Below are 18063 nucleotides of genomic sequence, written 5' to 3' on the forward strand. Positions count from 1 at the left end.
TCTCGCCCTGGCGTAGACGCTCGTGTACGGCATGCGCCGGGACTTCGATATCTCAGGATATCCCCATCTGTCCGGAGGATGAAGTCCAAAGTGCTTCGAGAGAGGCGAGAAGAATGACGGCTTGCTCTTGATCCGGATCGTCACGGTTTCCCTTCGCGTCTTGCTAGGGAACGAGGATTTGCCTCGCCCCAGTCCTGCCGAATAAAGGCTGCGAGATACCGTCAGGGGTCCGTGATTAGACTCGATGCGGCACCTCGCGAACATTCAGCGTTTGACTGTCTTTTTCAGTGAATGTATCTGAAGAGGATCCCGGTCGGGAGGAGCCGCGAGTCGCGCAGGATATGATCCCCGTTGGAAGACTCTTCGAGTATCCTCGACGACTTCCCTCGCTCGACGAGCTCTCGCTGTCGTGCCCGGAAGAGCTCCCATCACGGTGTGCATCAGGCTTCTCATCATGACGCTGATCGAGCTCACCACCCGAGAAGAATTGAGACCTTGCGCGGCCGAAAAAAGTCTGTGGACCGCTCTTGTGCAAAGTAGAAAATTGATTGCACAGCTGACGATTCTATCATGATGCTACACCCGTGAATACGCTTCATGGATCGCAGTTCAGAGGCTGCCAATGGCGGAGGTCAGGCTTCGGAGGATTCGAAAGTCAGCCGACCGAGCGAATTTCGAGGGTCAGAAAGACGAATTGCGGCCCGAGAAGTCGGAACGAGTGGAAAAAATAATCGGACACTTTCATTCGGATCAGGCACCCGCACTTGGCAGCAAATCCTTCCGCTTACGCTGGCAATGACTAGGCTCGGTCATTGACTGCGCTCAACGCAAAGGCAAATTCTGCCTCCTCGCGCTTGAGTCCTTGCGTTCCACGCATCACAGCACTGAGAGCTCATCGAGTCTCCCGAACCTACTTTTCAGAGGAGGACGAAGAGGGCCAAAGTCTTCGTTCAGGTTCGGACTAAACCTCACAGGGCGCGGCTCGGAGAGCGGGTATCGCTTCCACGGTCGGCTCGCTTTGCAGATTCGACCCTCGATATCTTATTTTGATCGGGCCCAGAGTTTCGAACTGATGTCACCCCCGCGGCTCGTCGCGATAAGCCGATCAAGCCCCGAGCTCGAGGTGTAAGCATGGTCCGCCCGCGAATGATCGATGTCCTGTCTTCTCTGAAATGTATCCCTGTCCCTGAGTGAGGTCAGTCACGTGGATGGAGATACAACATGACGTCACGAGGCTCGGGAACACTTCGCATTTGATTTCGGGAGATCCGACCACTTAAATTATGGGCTTCATTGGATTTCCAAAAAACTTCATTTATTGGTCACTTTCGACCCACTCGGTGGGATGTTACGATTGAGCTCATTGATGCGTCGCGGATATAAATTAGAATAGTACAATCACAACTAATGGTTTGCGGGTGCGCGCTCCCGCCGTTCCTCACATTCGCTAAGTTGGTTGAATCTGTGCTATTCGTTCGACGGATCTACAACTTGTCCATGAAGGCAACAACCTTTCCGAAGACTACGTCCACTGGATCCGTTGCGGGGATCGTCACCACCATACTCGCGTACTTCTCTACGACGGGCATCGATTCATTGCGGAAAGTTTGCAGCCTCTTTCGGATGGTTTCCTCGTTGTCGTCGGCGCGTCCGGAGCTTTTGCCCCGCTCCAGGAGACGGGCGGCCATCAAGTCATCGCTGAGATCGAAGAACACGATGGCTTTCACCGAACAAACCAGCGATGTGAACTTCTCACCCTGCTCGACCGTTCGAGGGTAGCCGTCGATGAGGAAACCTTTTGCGGAGTCGGCTTTCTCCTTGATTGCGTTTTTCAGCAGCTGCAACACGGTCTCCAGCGGTACAAGTTCTCCCTTGGTCATAATAGCACTCAGCTGCTGACCGAGCGGCGTCGCTTTGGCCACCTCATCACGCAGAAGGTCTCCGGACGAAATGTGTACGTATCCGTATTTTTCCACGATTTTCGCGCATTGGGTTCCCTTGCCGGACCCGGGTCCGCCAAGAACCCACACGACGGGCACTTTGATGTCGAGAGGGGCTCCGATGTCCGTCATTGCGAGCTCGTGAAGCTCAACGGGTTCGCCGACAACGACCGATTGTGAGCTATCGAATACAGAGGACAGCGTGCGTTAGAGCCCAAGGTCAGTGCGCTCGCCGAAGCAGGAAGCCCTCCCTCTCTCGATGGTAAGGGCACGGACTCTGGGAGAAGGGTCCGGTCGAAACCTACCCTTCGCCCGCTCGGAGGGGAACAAGCTTTATTTCCACGGAGATCCATAGCGTGCCTTTCGAGCCACGTACGAATAGATCCGGGGGAGCAACTCGAGCCACGTACTAATAGATCCCGAGGAGCGACTCGAGACCCTGTTTCGGGGTGGATCACGGATGCTGGAACTATTCCTTCGTCTCTGACGCAAGCGGAGTCTTTTTTTTCGGGGCGACTCTTCAGAGGGAACACTTTCGGCGCAACCTCTGAGCTCGGGAACCTTGTTTACCCATTTGTGCAAGTCAGATACCGGCCTCCAGTGCACAATCAAACGACCTGCTCGAAGAAAACTCAAGGTCTACGACCTTGAAAACCGAGTTCGTTGTTACGCTTTGACCCTTGAGCCAGGGTTGATGAGTAGGTGTGCGGAATTCCGTTTGAGTGCAGTCTCTCGATAAATGACTGTCAGTGCTTCGAAGCGACCTTCCGAAAAACCTCGCTCGCTTCCCTCGCCATGCTGCCCGGGAATTCGAAGCTTAGCATTCAGAATCGGCGCCTGCCATAGAACTTGCGGAGAGCCCCATTATATTCGCGAGTCAACGAGAGAGTAGGAAACGAGAAGCAGCCTCCGCTGTGGCTAATATCGATGTGGGCCTCAACTTCTTCTGCTCGAAGAAATTCGGCGGAATATTGCTCATGAATCGAATCGTCCCTCGCTGTATTTAGATGAAGAATCGCTCTGGACTTACGTGAAACCTAAGCTTCGGTGCGGGTTCCTGGGAGTTTGTAACTTCCGGAAACTCACGGGGACAATCGATTTGGTCGGAGCGATACGCGACACAACTCGAAGTCGGCAGTAATGTCAGACGAACGCGGCCGTCTTCAGACTTACAGACACTTCGGGCTGCGAAATGCACCGCTCAGTGCTGGGATTCCCGATCGGGGTGCGAAGCGTAGTACGGCGATCCGATACCCAATCGTAGACAAGATGATCGAAAAGAATAAGCTTCCGAGCTTCCTTCGTGAAGCGAATGCTCTGTAAGCGAGCTGAAGTACAAAGTAGTGTGCGCGAATGCTCTTTACTGAATTCAAATTTTACGCGCCGCCTCCCCTCTCCCTCGAAGGAAAACAATCTTTCGGGTCCCACGTGCTAGACTGTTGCTGTGTATCCCCTAGTGAACCGTGACGCTGACCTGGACTGTGAAAGAAAAGCCAGTAATTCTGAGGGCCAGACGATCTTCCCTGGAAGATGAGCAGGGCCAGACGCAGACGGGAGAACCGGAAGACAGCCAATATAAATCCCAAAAGAGAGCAGCAGAAACAGAAGCGCAAGAGGTGCCCAAGAGTGCCGTCGGATCAGCTGAGAGCGATCTGGAACAATGGAATGACCACTCGCCGCAACATCGAAGGAGCGGGTCTCCTCCTCGATGCGAACAAGGTCAGTCCTCTAATTGTCAGGAGGCTCCATCTCACTTATTGTCAGTCCCGAACTCCACGAGAGTATCCTGAGAATTCCGCTTTGGTTGTGTCTTCTGTGTGGAGCTCATCGCCACATCAACTTTCCTTCCAGTTGGACGAGTCAGAGCCGAAAATCGAAAGAAAATTGAGGGAGAAACCCACGGTCGTTGATCTCATCGAGGCAGAGGCTAATCAGCCGAGAAGAGACCGGAGCTTTGTAATGAAAGACGATATGAAGTTCCTCGCCATGATGATTTCGAAGCACGGCATGGACGAATGGAGTGAAATGTCGAGAGATCCAGAGAACGTATATCAGCTGACGCCTAAACAGATTAAGCGGATCTTCATGAAATGTCAGAAGGTTCCGGTCGCTTACAATGCTCTCATGATAGCTTGTGGCCTGAAAGAGGTTCCGGAAGGCTTGAGTCACGACATGGAGGTCGAGGGGAGCTCATGAATTCTACGTTGGGTTGTACATAATAAAAATGAGCCCTGAATTATTGTTTCCTAAAAACTGGTCTCAACTCGCTCAGTCTCTTCATCTCGAATTCGTCCAAGTCCGGAGGACGGTCTGGTACCCTGAACGCTAGGGATTCCTGTGTCGCCCTTTGCTCCACGAGCACAACGAAGTTCATGGACCGAGGCGATAGGCGATGCGGCCCAAGAATAAACTGCCCTTCTCGACTCGGAACTTGAGAAGATGTTTCGCCTCGATAGTCGTATTGGCGATTCTCGTCGCATACTGTCATTTGCTGCTCCGCGCGTACAATGTTCACGGAGCTATACAGCGATTCAAAAGGAAGATCGCTTGCAGGAATGCGTTGTTGTCCCGGATTTACGACGGTCTCCTCCATTGTCCTGACGAGCATCGGACCCCCCTCAATCGCTAGTTGAGCTCCCTAGAGCCTGATCGTCCTCGAAATCGGCATGGGAATCCTACTCGAACTTCGTGGAGAGATCGGGACCTACTTGTGAGCTCTGGGTCCCAGAGTCTGGGAGGGCTGAGGATATTTCCGACCAAAGTGAGTCTCAGCTCTGATGACTGATAAATCTCGATTCGTGTAATCACAGCTCTACCGCAATGGAGAATTGAAGTTTAGTTGGAGGCGAAGTTGAAGAAGAAATCGGTCGTGCTAATTAGGTTACTGAGGTGATTTGCGGAAAAGGAGGAGATATGGCCTTGGATATGGTAAACCTCACGACTTTATTGGAATCTAAGAAGGAGATCGGTTTTCGCTCACCCTCAGTAAAATTGTATGTTTATACTAAAATCAGGTCAGGGGGTGAATCTCGCCTTTTCGACACGCTCACAGATTCGATAGCAACATCGGTGAATCGCAAGAATATTATGGCAAACGTATGTATTGTAGATCAATTCCGACTCTCGAAAACTAGTTGCGGTTCCTTGTCCATGAGAACTTTCCCGCGCGCTTGGAGGAAATCCACGGGGTCCGTACCGGGAGCCAAACTCACACGGAAGTTACCGAAAATGGCGCTGAATCCAGGATAGACTATGTGTCGGACGAATCCATCCCCCATGCAGGAGCGTTTCCCAGTCCCGAAGGGGAGGAAAAAGTCGGGTTTCAGAATTTTTCCGTCCTGGATGAATCTGAAATTGAAAGTTGTCCAAAGATAGTCTCATGATATCTATCGCTGATCTCGAATTAGATCCCTTCTTTACCTTGACCGGATCGGAGAGGGAGGAATCGGATTCATTTCGTTCCAAAGCTCACCTTTCTGGTTTGAAGTTTTCGGGTTCATCCCAATGGTTCGGATTGAAATTCAGATCACACGTATTGAACATGACCATGGTATCTTTCGGGACGCGATAACCCTGAATTTCCGTGTCCTCATTGGCCACATGCGGTATGATCGGTGAGCAAACGATACGCAGAACTTCGTACATAACTGCCTCGCTGTATATGAGCTCAGTCCTGTTCGCCATGTCGGGAACACCGTTCCCGACGACGGACTGATACTCCTCGAATAATTTTTCTTGCACGTCCGGCTCATTCGCGATCATCGTTAGGCCCCACATCATCATGTTCGTCACCACGGGGAAGCCCCCGACGAGATCATCGATGATAACGTCGACATCGATGTGATCGATTGCGTCCTTAGAAGTATCTTTTTTATTGTTACGGAGATGAAGAAGGAGGATATCGAGCAAGTCTCGGGGGGAATCCTCATAGCTCTCGTATGTGCGTTTGTGTTCTTCGATCATGACCGCGGTGAAGCGAGCGACGGTTGCGGCGAGTTGAAATAAGCCTTGGAGTCGACTCGCATAGAGAGGCTTAGGACGAGAGAAACAAATAGTCACTTTGCTCTGCTTCGATTCCAGGACAAGAATAGAAACGAATTCCATCACAGGGGGATCGAACTCACTTTCAGCCACGGCATGAAGTCTATGGCGTAGCCTTGGAACAGCTCGAAGAACACTTCGTTGTAGAGGTCCGCAACCTTCCCGAATTCCGGATCGGACCAATCGAACCTTGAAATAAACCAAACCTAACAATATTTCGAGCCCCTAGAGCTCCACGTGATCGAGCAGGAAAAATTCGGAGATCCTACGTTGTGCTGCAGATTGCCTCGTAGAAAATGTTGCCCGTGGCGCGCAGCAGACTGTCCCGAGGAGAACCGGGGACACCGTTGGAATCCTTCAATTTATCCAGCAGTAATCCGAATTGCTGTTCGACCGCCGAGCAGAGCTTCATCTGCATACAGCTCCCCCCTTTCGGATGAAGAGGGGGATAGAGGATATCGCGACGTGTCTTCTGCTTCGACGACCAGTCGCAGAGAGCAACCGCTGGAAATGGGCGTCCTTGAGATGAGTTCTCCCGGGTGCGGTCTCATGATGACCCATGTCCACTTCGAGGGGGCTCCACATGCACATCACTCTCCACCCTCACAGACATTTCCGCTTTTACTCACAGAGGTCTCGATTCCATCGGAAAATAGCGTGAAAGCGCGCGAAGTCCGGCCGGTTGGAAAATTGGTTCGCTTTCGTCACTAGTATCTCTCGGATGTACTCCGCGCTTCTGACAACGAGGCAATACCTGCTGCCTATCTGGACACCGACAAGATCTCCGTACTTGTGATTGAGAGCGCTGAAACCGTCCCAGACGTTGGCGTACTTTCCTAGCTGCGGTGAAGCTCCTAAAACGGGTATGCCGCCTGGTCCCGGTAGTGTTTTCAACCCATCCTGCTCGGAACGTCGAAGCTTGCTGAAGAAACCCATTCTGTCAGCCACACAAACACAAACCCGAGGGCGCGTCGCTCTCAGTCTTCCGTAGTCACTGATGCCCCGGTCGGATGTATTCTCATTTTCATGCTCCGAACGCTGAGCCCCTTTCCCTTTGAAAGGGAATAGCATTCAGACAGCTCCTGGTGGAAGCGACCAACGCAAAGAAACCGGTTCGCGCGGCTTTCTCTACGCTCTTACATGGTATACTTGAGCGTAGCGGCAGGTTTCGATCGATAAGCTCCAGACGCAGCGTCAAGAAGTAAAAAGCTTCTCCTGTCATGAATTGCTCTGTTTCCTCCCTCGCCGATCTCTGATTCAGAGGGTCTCCAATTACTTGGACCCCTGGAACCAGAGAGGATATTGCGGAATGTAGCGCGAGTAACTCAATACCTGTCAAGGAGCTTCCGAGACCGCGAAAAGGGACGGTCAGGGTGAGCCGGTTCTGCTCCCCGCACACTCGCCACACGCATAGTTGTGCCACTTTGATGCTCCTCGAATGCAGGTGAACGCCCTCGGTTGGCAGGCGTTTGATTGTCCTTGACCATGCCGGCTGGTCCATTCTTAGTTTGAAGAAGTGTAATCAAAGGCGAATCTTTCTCAATTGGCTTCCATGTTGTCTCCTCAGGCGCGGCGTCGATTTCGTCCATGAACACGATCCAAGATTCCAAAGTCAGCTCTGAGGCCTTCCGGGAACGCTGAGACATCTTCTCGGATCTCTGAGAATCTCTCGAGGGATGATTTGATAGCAAGAGATACATCGACCGTATTTAAAGTGGTTTCTCGTTTGTAACACGATTTGATCACAATCACTTGAGCCAGTTCCTGCTCAGCGATCTCTTATTATTGAGATTAGGTTGTAGGGAATTAGGAAGCGCCGTTAGCTACACGAACACCGCTCAAGACTTCTAGCAGAACTCTCTTAGTTGTAGGAGAATCCCCTCCCCTTGCAGTGTCTGGGACCCGTTGATAGCTTATCGGAATCGCATTGAGAGGGGGCTATACATGTTCCCGACCGTTTTCCGGGACAACGAAGTGATGGCAATCGAGTGGACAAAGATCCGGGGGATGTCTTCATTCTTCCACTTGAAGAAGAGAGCTCAGACAGTTCTCCTCGCCTCCAATTTTATCTATCTGTGCGTAATAATCTACCGAATGTATAATCTCCACGGGAGACTCCTGATGATTCATGAATCGGTGAAGGCCGACCATCAGAGGCTGCATGAGCTCTACATGGTCGTATCGTGTCCGGAAGAAGCAGATTTCGGCGGTTCATGGGGGCAGATCATTCTCTGGCTCTACTCCTCGAGCTCGAAGTTCCTATTCGGCTGATACTTCTTCGCCGTTTGTGGGTGGGAACCGCTGGGTGGGGAACTCAGGATTTCTCAGGACAGGAAAAAAAGCGCGAGCTCGCCCTAGACGAAGCCCTCTTTTTTTTCGTTACTGCTCTCGTCGATGTCGGCTAAGACAGGTCACAGCCTCATTCCGGCTGCACTTTCGCTGTTTGATTGTGGTAAAATTCTACTTTGAACAATCAATAAACCCTAAGGTACCATATCAATCATGGCATCATTTTCTTCGTTCAAATAAGAACTGCGGTTCTACCTCCATGGTGACCTTGCTGCGAGTCCATCCACGGTCTTCGAAGTTCAGATCACACGTATTGAACATGACTATCGTGTCTTTGGGCACCCGGAACCCTTGAATGTCAGTGTTCTCGTTCGCGACATGCGGAATTATGGGCGAGCTCACCAAGCGCAAAACCTCATACATGACTGCCTCACCGTAGACGAGATCCTTCTTAGATGAGGCTGTAGGAACGTCGCTGCTCACGATGTTCTCGCATTCTTCGCGTAATTTCTCCTGATCTTCCGGCTCCGTAGCGGGTATCCACAGTCCCCAAATCATCATGTTGGCTAAGGCTGGGAATTCACCCAAGAGGTCTCCGACTGCAACTTCGATATCGAGCTTCCCGAGAACCTCCTCGGCAGTATGCCCTTTGTTGTTTCGTTGATGTAAGAGGAGCATGTCGACCAAATCCCTTGGAGAATTTTCATGATCCTCAAGTGTTTCTTTGTGCTCATCAATGATCTTCTGAAACGATTCACAATCGTCGCCTTCTGTACCAGATCGTTCCGACGAGTGGCGTTGATGGGCTGGGTGGGAAAACGGACTTCGTGGAAAACGGCGGATATACTTTGTGTGTTCGTTGCTTCCAAGCAAATGCAGTTGAACCTTCGACTTATGACTGGATCCGCTCTGAATCCTGAGCTTGGAAAAATTATCTCTACTGATGCTAACTCTGAGCACTGAAACCGTCCCGAATGTTGGCGCAATTCCCGAGTTGGGGTGATGCCCCCACAGCGGGGAACCCGCCGGTGTCTGGGAGAGGTCGTCTTGTTCTGAACGGTGAAATCTGCTCAGAAGCCCCATGACTCGCTCGGTGCCGAAGGCGGCTTATTAGCAGGGTCGCGTGGCCGATCCCTCGACCGGATGGCTTTTCCCTTTCTAGCGTCTCGAGCCGGTGCGCTCTCTCACGGCGGAGAAAGCGTATTCCTCCATTTGACTCGCTCGGTCGACTGACACAGAAAAAACCTGTCCGGGAAACCGGCTCCGCAAGCGCTCTCCCTCGGCAGACATGGTGCGAGTGGGACGGTGGAGCCGCAACACGGGCCAGAATCCCGGAGAATCTCAGTCTGACCGGTGCGGCGTTCTTTTCGGGTCTAAGATCTGAATGTCAGATATTCCTGAGCACGACACGGTCTGAGCGATCCGCGCGGCAGCCTGTTATTAGTCCGCAGCGTACAATTCGGACCCCCAATGAGTTCCGATTCAATCTACTGGATTGAGCGATTGACGCGAGAGATTCGCACACTTATTGAACACGTACTACCTTACAGAGATTACAGGTTCCCCGAAATGTTTAGATGGCGGCCCGTTTGATTTGATTACCATTGCCTAGTGACCGCAACATGCGCCTTGTGGATTCAGTATCGAGCTCGCCTCAGCAGATTAGACAATTGTAGTCAAGCACCGGTCTATATCAGGTGGCAGAAATATGATGGGGGTTCGGGTTTCGCCTGGAAGCGAGACGAGCCTTCTCAATGAGGTAAATGCCCTCTGCTGGCAGCGGCCCGACAACCTTGGCCGCAATAAGATGAGCGGCGAGGGAGAGAGGGAGTCGTCAACTAGCAGCAGACTCTCGAAATGCCGGGAAGTGCTCTGTTGGAGAAGCTCGACAATGAGTTGAGAGTCATCTCGAGAATTTTGATGTAGCTCCTTCGTCCAACTCCCTTGGTGGCCTCTGCACGACCCTTGAGAATGTTTCCTTCCTCCCCCCCATTGGAATGTGCTCATCTACAGTTCCTTATTCGCTCCTCCATAGGATCGGCCACTCTTCCCTCGGTTGGGAGATCCCTTCGTATTCCATGCGGCAGAGTCCACTGCCACCACTTGTCTGATGAGTTTGATTCGGATAAGTGATTAGCGATCATAAGCAATCTGGCCCGGTTCTTCCCTCCATCGAGGATGGATCCATCTCGACTCATACATACAATCTGGGGGCTCTCGCTTCAGAAAACTGCTCTGAGTGCATGGACTTCCAAGTTCGGAGATATCGATTGGCGCACCCCCGCCTACGCTTGTAGCGCTTCCTCGGGGCTAAATAGGTGAAGGGAATTGCAGGAACAATTGTTTGACACTCCTTCGTGTACCCATGGCTCTCACGATGAGACCTTTTTTAATATCACTAGCAGACCGACCCCGAAAAGTCCATGCGAGGGGGTCAAGAGCTAGTTAGTCGAGCTGGAATAGGGGCGCGTTCTGAATGACTCATTTGTGTGATGATTGTGGGAGGTTGCAGCCTGCTGATTGACAGAATATTGACTCGTTCATGTCTCGTGCCCGGAGAAAATTCCTGCCTTCGCAGTTCTGCGGGTGGCGAAGTCGAACTTTTCGCGGAAATGCGCCGGAATAGCCACCCTTCTCATTCCCCGTACCTATTCCCCCCGAAGGCATCCCCGGCTAGCATCTGACCCCTAGCAGAGAGCCACCAGATGTGAGCTCAATCAGAGAGTAGAGCACTCGGTTGGTCGAGTTTCTGATTCATTTATTTATTTATATATTCATTATACACATACAATTCTCGACTCGATCGATGATTCGGTTGCATAACCAACGACCATCAAAATCAACCACTTCCAGATGTAGATGAAAACGAATCACGTTTCTCGCTGTCTAGTTTCGTAATGCTCTAATGTTGTCAGTCCGAGACCGATAAAATGGTATAGAAACACATTTAATTATGAATCAAGCACTCAGTTGTGCGGTCAATTGACTGTTCCTCACGTGAGGGAACGAGGTAACGAAAGTTTTCACACCTCGAGCCACGTTGTACGCGTATTTGATTATGCTCTTCGCATTTTCCGCCTTATCCGTGCCTAAAAGTTGCTCGCAGCTCTCAACGAGATGATTGGCAGAGTTCAGGAGTTCCTGCAGAGCTGTCTTGCAGCTGACGTCGGGATAGCTCTGCGGTAAGAGATAAGACATTTCGATCACAGAGCCTCGGATCTGTTTACAAATGGATAGATAACAGTTGTCGTTCTGACTCTGCGCCGCCAGAAGCAGATTATGAGTGTGCTTCGTGATCTCCTCGGTTTTTATGAGCAGGTTCGGATAAAAACCAGGAGGCTGCAGAGGAGGAGGGCTTGTCGGTGGTGGTGGCGGCGGTAGGGCTTGTACCGGAGCTGTCACCGGCGGTAGTGGCGGGGGCGGTAGCGGAGCAGCTTGTGCGGGAGATTCGACCAGTAGTTCGGCGGGAGCTTGGGAGATGACGTCATCGTCTCCACAGACGCTATCGTACAGGGGTTCATCGTCGTCGTCGTCTTCGTGAGTAACTCGACTCTTCGCGGTCTCTTGGCCGACGCAGAACGTGATCAGAGTCGCCAGTTCCTGCTTGCTCAGACGGGCTAGTTTTTGTCGGGATTGATTCCGAACTGAAGAGAAAGCCTTATTCACAGGCAGGAACGGAACGTCATCACATCCCATCTGTTTGAGCAGGTCACGGCGTTCTACCTCGTCGTAGAGATCTCTACAGAGCTCTGCTAGAACGTCATCGCTGAGGTTGAGAGTCGGCGCGTTCTGATTTATCTCCGAAGACGCAGCGAATGCTTGAAGTCTGTCGGCGACTTGATTCAAAGCCGAGGACATTTGCGCGACGAGATCCGAGCGCCCGGCCGCTTTCGCTACGTCCAACGCCGTATAACCGTTACCATCCTGATTTCGGGGATCGGCTCCGTGTATGAGCAGCAGTTCGACTTGCAAAGGTTGCTCGGCCAGGACCGCATTATGCAGACTGGTGCTCTGGGTCTCAGGGTGAACAAAACGCACATCGGCTCCTTGCAGTATGAGTTTGAGAGATTCTTCGACGTCGTTACTCCGCACCGTGTTCATCAAACGAAGATTGGTCTGAAGTTCGGTGGCATCGTGCGGTAGCCGTTCCATGAAATTTAACATGATATACTTCGCTTCGATGAAGGCACTCCGCGTGGGATGGCGGTTTTGGTCATGCGGCGAGGGTTTGCGGCAACCGCCGGTGTAGTTCGAGTCGAGTAGATAGTGTTCCCAAACAGAATTAATGTTGCGCGTCGAGAGGACTTCGAGCAGCTCTCTCTGACGCGGGGGCAGCTTTTTGTCGAGACAAACGATCTGGGGAAAATGTCTCCCGAGCTCTAAATGAACTAGAGCACACCTCGAGCACAACAGGACACCGAGACTCAGTGAAGCCCATCCAGGATCGGCAGCGCAGCAGTCCGCGCAGAGATCGGCCAATTTGACTCCCGACATCTCGGCACAGTGCGTCGATACCTGGATGCGGTGTTCCTGTCGTTAGAGCTGGTACCACCCGTAATAGGAAACAGTGGATCCCGGCGCACCGCCTGACTGCTGGTCGGTGATGGCGAAGCTCACACTGACTGACTAAGGGATATTTTGTTTTGATGATGACGATGATCTTCACAGAACAGCTGACCAGAAGAAACTCTGGAGCGACAGCCGGTCGGTCAGCTAGTCGGTCGACTACCGAGAGAGACACAGCTCAAGGGAATCAAAGTTTCGCACCGTGCACCTCTTGCAGCTCTCGGGAGGCACGGCGCTGCGAAATGTTCAGGAGAGGTCTCTCGTGCATGCTCGCGTCAGCGCGACTCGGAGCGCGACCACTTCCTCCTTTGACTCGGGTGAGCACTCCCGGTGATTGAGGTACTTAGTTTGGCACTGTGTGAACTGAGGATGCCATCCAAGGTAGCGGAATTCTTGGGGGCGCCCGTATCCCGTGGAACGAACCTGCCCAGCGATATAGACTTGGGAACTTTTGGCCAACAGAGATCAGCCGATTCCGCGCAGCGGCTCGTGCCAATATACGTACATCTGCACGGATTCCATAAGCGGATCACTTCGCTCGAGGCAGATCTTCGACGTAGTGAGCCGGATAATGTGGAGCCGTGTGAAGTGCATCTAGTACATTTTCTGTAGGTAGCCTAATCGTTGACCACGCGCCTTGAGATGTGAGGACGAATAATGAGCGGCGGCCACAGAGGACAGCAGAATCCGTGGGCAGATCAGAGGACCTCCAATGCGGAAACTGAGTCTTCTGCGCGAGAGAAGCGCACTCATGAATCTGTCGAAACAGAAATCGCTCGGAGCACTGCCAGGATCCGAGCTTTTCCGCAACGTACCCATTCGCACGTGAAACTTTTTCGCCTGCCTCGATGATAGATTGGCGCTGAAACATGAGTACCTGTGGAGAATTCTTTCGGCCCCAGTTCTTCTAATTGCTCGGAGCGAGTCCGATACCCGAACGCAATTATATTTCGACCCAATCCGAGCACGCGCTCGATGCGGGGAACGCTCCGGCATCGAGATAGGGCGCGTGCAGGAGAGGATGAAGAGCCGTTCTCTCGGAAGGTTCGAGCTCGTTTAAAGCATTAAATGTTCCTCCCTTGAATTTGGAACCTTCCAAAACTGGAATCCACTTGGTGGATTCAGTGGATAACTTTCGATCCCCGCGCCGTGTTCTCGATAACGAGCCAGACAACGGGAATATTCGACTGCGTTGAATATGTGAAGAACCTGAACGATTCAGCGCAAGCCCTGAGAGGAGGCATTGCACGACGTGACAAATCCACAATGAGCTCAAGCGGGAGCGTTCGTTTGACTCGGAAGAGACTTTCAGAGATTCGTTTGAAATCATTCAAGTTTCTTGGCTGCTCTGAGACCAGCGTCATCTTCAGCTTGAATAAGCTCGCGAACTCCTTATTCGTGGCCTTATCTCTAGCTCCTGCCGCTGCTATTTCTTTTTCCCTCCCTCTCCTCGTTATCGTACTCGGTCCATTGGTTCTCCGACGAGATCGATTGTTTCTGCACCTTCCCGCGAAAGTCTGTCGGGAGACCTGCTCCCGTAGATCAATAACAAGGGAGTGGGCCGCGTGATATTGATAACTTATTGACAAAGGCCTGTGGAAATTCATCTGTATTACCGACTACCCGAATGAATGCTGCTGGGAGCTGTTGTCGCTGTGCGTATTCGATAGACCGCATCTATGACTCTGCCGGCGATTGTATGTTTTGACCCTGCCGATGAGATTTCTGAGCTCCGTAGATAGACATCTCGACTTCGCTAATCAGCCGAGGAATCATGAGGGGGATCGTTCTGCATTGGTGGATCGTCTTGCCCGATGATCGATCCGTATGCTGCGTTTCTCTTGTTCGACTGGGAATCAAAGCCGACCCGATTCTCGAATGACAGAGTGGAGGCCATTCCGGAAACGTCGACTTAACCACTCCGCATTGGACATTCTTCTGAATTATTCACGAGATTATCCGCCGAGACTGCCCTCTAAAATCCCGGCTCGATGTTCTGAGGATTTTTCCTTGTTGCCCTTCCCTTTAACCCGGAGCATCGGTCGATGCTCGTGTCGGTTTACCATTGCGCCCAGACTCGAGAGCTTTCCCTACTTCTTCTTTTCTTCTCTCTTTTTCCCGATGGCAGGTACCACATCGTTCCTTAATGGATTCAGGGGAGGTTGCCGCCGCCGCGGAGGCAGCTCGCGACTTCGCCGCAACGGGAACTCCTTCGATTTTCGCTAAAATTCTCGACGGAACCATTCCTGCCGACATTATTCATGACGATGACAAGGTACAACTCACCCGAGCACTGTTTGTCTTCTGTCGCCCGCTTCCGGTCGACGTCCTATCTCGCTCCTTGCTCCCACGAATTGGAGCACTTTTGAAGCAAATTCCCACTCACCGCTATCGTATTTTCCCTCGTTCTGCTCTCACCTTGATCATGGAACCCTCGGAGGGAGGAAATTCGGAATCGATGGTTTATTCCCATTTCTGTCCGAACAGTGCATAGCGTTCCGAGATGTCAACCCTCAGGCACCGGTGCATTTCCTGGTCATTCCGAGAAAGCCAATTCCCATGCTGGAGAAAGCCGTAGCAAGCGACGGAAATCTCCTCGGTCATCTCATCCTGGTGGCCAAACAGGTACGTATATTCCGAGACGCCGCGAATAGATAAATTGCCCGCCGAGCTGTTCTGAACCGAATGGAGACGCTGTTGCCCAGTCGGCGGATGCCATCAGTGGCCTCGACGTGGGCGTCGGTCGTAGGGAGTAAAATCGCCTTTTCCTCCAGGTGGCAGAGTCCGAAGGACTCAAGGACGGCTACCGCGTGGTGGTGAACAACGGCGTCCAGGGAGCCCAGAGCGTTTACCATTTACACATCCACGTGCTGGGAGGACGGCAAATGTCCTGGCCACCGGGTTAATGTTGGTTCAGATGACGCATTTTTTCTCCATCTCACACCGAATAAATTTATTCCCGCTCCCTTGCCAGGGCGTCCCTATCTATTGCATGGGAGGGGAGGAACTCGGAGTCTTCCGCAAGGTTCGAATCAATGGAGATTCCGGGAACATCCGCCCTCTCATGCCTGAGTCTCTTGATGACCGCTCCTCGGTATGCGGATGTCATCAACAAGAAAAAAACACATGCTCCTGTCGCTCTTCCGAGGCACAATTGACTCGAACTCGACTTGGAACGATGTTGGAGGATCCAGGAAAGTCGATTCGGAAGCAAATCGCTGTTCGGGAGAGACTGAGTCCTCAATCTCTGATCACCGGATCCGGGAAGGAGCTCATAGCCTTGCTCTCCTCGAGGTGCTCGCCATTCGAGTCGCATGGGTTCAAGCGAAGGGAAGAGCCAAGGAGCTGAACTTATATCATTAGTTCTTTTAGGCAACCTCGTAATAAAAGAAGCAAAGTAGCGAAAGCGCGCTGACTTCGGCTAGAAGGTTGCTTGTCAGCTGATTCACATAATTTACACGGAGAAACCGTTGGCTGTCCCCTACACACAAGTGTTCGCCTTTGCAAGTCACACCAGCTGTTTGTTCCAGAACAAGGAGGGGAGGAGGGCACGCTGGGGGCGTTCGACATGGGGGGCGCTCCGAGACTAGGTGCCGATTGATTCAGGGGACCCATAGTGTCAGCATGCTTTCTTTAGACAAGATAATTCCCCGAAAAGCCACTGAGTCCTTTATTCCCAGATAACTTGATATTTTCTAGAGTTCCTGGATGACCCAAAATCTAATACAATCAGGGGGTTGATCTCTTCCACGCAATCGATCGAGGCGTTTCCGAATCGGGTTTCGGAACGTTGTTGAATGGGAAGCGACCCAGTCGGGAGGTCCATGGTGAACGATCGGGAGGTAGGGGTGGCGGCGTGCCGTCTCTCACAAAACACGGTCGACACCATTAGCCGCAGGACAAATCCATCAAGGGAACATCTGCTGGCTCGGCCTTTGCTGCTCCGGCGACTCTCCCGCTTGCTCGCTGACCAGTCTCTCTGTCGCGCTAGCGGTATTCGACGATTCCACGTACACAGCGAAAAAGGGCTCGGGTAGGAATCGACAAGCCGAGTCTTGAAAGCCGGTGAGCCTGAGTTCCGGGCGGCTTCGGGGAACCTTATCGCTAACCCCACGTGAAAAACCAAGGAGGCCTCGGAGCCTTGGCCGCGAGGTTCCAACCGACGAGTTGAGCGCTTAGAGAACCACACTCGAAGCATGTGTTGCCGAATCTACTCGGGAACACAGAAAAAGTTCTCGGTGTTCCCTGACTGAGCCTACGGCCGGAGCTGCCTGCACCGATCTCAGCGTTCGCAACAAATGGTACCACGCGCGTGAGTCCCTGGAAGAGACCATCCATTGTGGGGCGTAGAGCTTCTTGAAGGATTATTCACGCCTCCGCTGTGACCTCTTTTTGCTCGGAAAAAAGGTCTTTATCTTTTTTTGCACGATGTGTATCTCGGTGTCTCTCTCGTCGAGTATATCCAGACATTTTAAGATGGATGAAAGAGGCAGCGAGCAGACTCGCATGCGAGGGAGGAGGTTTGTGGCGTTCATGCAGATAAAGAAAAAGGACGACGAAGGACTCGACGACGTATATTCAGGAATTCGAGGAATTTGCACCGGAGGATTTGCTTCCCCTATCGTTGCTCTCCAAGTGAACACTGACTGGGATGAGCGAGAGACGAAGCGGGACGGGAAGGTCGGTATTGGAAGACAGTCTCCTTAGTTTCCGTTGTTTTTATGCTCTCTCGTTTCCTGTTGCTCCGAATCCTGCTCACTCCTCAACCCTTCGCGTTCCGAGTTATCCTCTCCCTCCCTTGGATATCGTGTTATGACTCGATCGACTCACTGAGCGTATCGGATGTTTCTGCACGACTTTTTTCAGAGAGGGAGATGGATCTCAACGCACGGCGGAAATCGAAAGGATCTCAATGAATATCTCTCAGATGATATTCTCATCATCTGTTGCGTTGCTCCGTGTCTTTCAATTTTCCTCCGGTGCTCCGAGAGGAGTTTTTGCCGAACGGACGAACTCCTTCCGCTATCACACATCTCTCCCAGCATAATTGGCGATGTTTCCCCTACCTTGGAATCCCGGGTTTCGAGTTCTTCTTCTTGAGTGAATGTCATGGTTCGTTTCCTCTAATTTTTCCTTCCCTTCCGATCCTTTGGGACGTTTTTAGGAGGGATCTCGCGTAGGCAACGACAATCTCGGGAGCTTTGCTACCAGACGGGAGCGTCTGAGC

The 18063-nt window shown here is 52.0% G+C and overlaps 6 protein-coding genes across 6 annotated transcripts; 2 read left to right on the forward strand and 4 right to left on the reverse strand.

Moving 5' to 3' along the window:
* Positions 1-1299: 1299 nt before the first annotated feature.
* On the reverse strand, positions 1300-2143 carry Ak1 (Adenylate kinase 1). Its single transcript, XM_003747073.2, has one exon. The coding sequence runs from the start codon at positions 2070-2072 to the stop codon at positions 1485-1487; it is 588 nt and encodes a 195-aa protein (XP_003747121.1). The 5' UTR covers positions 2073-2143; the 3' UTR covers positions 1300-1484.
* A 1235-nt stretch (positions 2144-3378) lies between these two features.
* On the forward strand, positions 3379-4192 carry LOC100907682 (nucleolar protein 16). Its single transcript, XM_003747074.2, has 2 exons — positions 3379-3659; positions 3792-4192. The coding sequence occupies exons 1-2, from the start codon at positions 3471-3473 to the stop codon at positions 4134-4136; spliced, it is 534 nt and encodes a 177-aa protein (XP_003747122.1). The 5' UTR covers positions 3379-3470; the 3' UTR covers positions 4137-4192.
* Positions 4193-4894: 702 nt separating this feature from the next.
* Positions 4895-6917, reverse strand: LOC100906667 (cytochrome P450 307a1). Its single transcript, XM_003747147.2, has 5 exons — positions 6611-6917; positions 6251-6485; positions 6065-6170; positions 5413-5972; positions 4895-5288 (listed from the first exon to the last, which is right to left on the reverse strand). The coding sequence occupies exons 1-5, from the start codon at positions 6915-6917 to the stop codon at positions 5051-5053; spliced, it is 1446 nt and encodes a 481-aa protein (XP_003747195.1). The 3' UTR covers positions 4895-5050.
* A 1572-nt stretch (positions 6918-8489) lies between these two features.
* LOC100906814 (cytochrome P450 2U1-like) lies at positions 8490-9875 on the reverse strand. The gene is made up of 2 exons (XM_003747148.2): positions 9819-9875; positions 8490-9014 (listed from the first exon to the last, which is right to left on the reverse strand). The coding sequence occupies exons 1-2, from the start codon at positions 9873-9875 to the stop codon at positions 8490-8492; spliced, it is 582 nt and encodes a 193-aa protein (XP_003747196.2).
* A 1353-nt stretch (positions 9876-11228) lies between these two features.
* On the reverse strand, positions 11229-12875 carry Git (ARF GTPase-activating protein GIT1). The gene has a single exon (XM_003747149.2). The coding sequence runs from the start codon at positions 12762-12764 to the stop codon at positions 11229-11231; it is 1536 nt and encodes a 511-aa protein (XP_003747197.1). The 5' UTR covers positions 12765-12875.
* Positions 12876-12951: 76 nt separating this feature from the next.
* On the forward strand, positions 12952-15742 carry LOC100907821 (uncharacterized HIT-like protein Synpcc7942_1390). Its single transcript, XM_003747075.1, has 4 exons — positions 12952-13153; positions 14965-15111; positions 15324-15461; positions 15611-15742. The coding sequence occupies exons 1-4, from the start codon at positions 13079-13081 to the stop codon at positions 15740-15742; spliced, it is 492 nt and encodes a 163-aa protein (XP_003747123.1). The 5' UTR covers positions 12952-13078.
* The last annotated feature ends 2321 nt before the right edge of the window (positions 15743-18063 follow it).

This window comes from Galendromus occidentalis, unplaced genomic scaffold, assembly GCF_000255335.2.
Source record: "Galendromus occidentalis unplaced genomic scaffold, Mocc_1.1 scf7180000077512, whole genome shotgun sequence".
Lineage (NCBI taxonomy): Eukaryota > Metazoa > Arthropoda > Arachnida > Mesostigmata > Phytoseiidae > Galendromus > Galendromus occidentalis.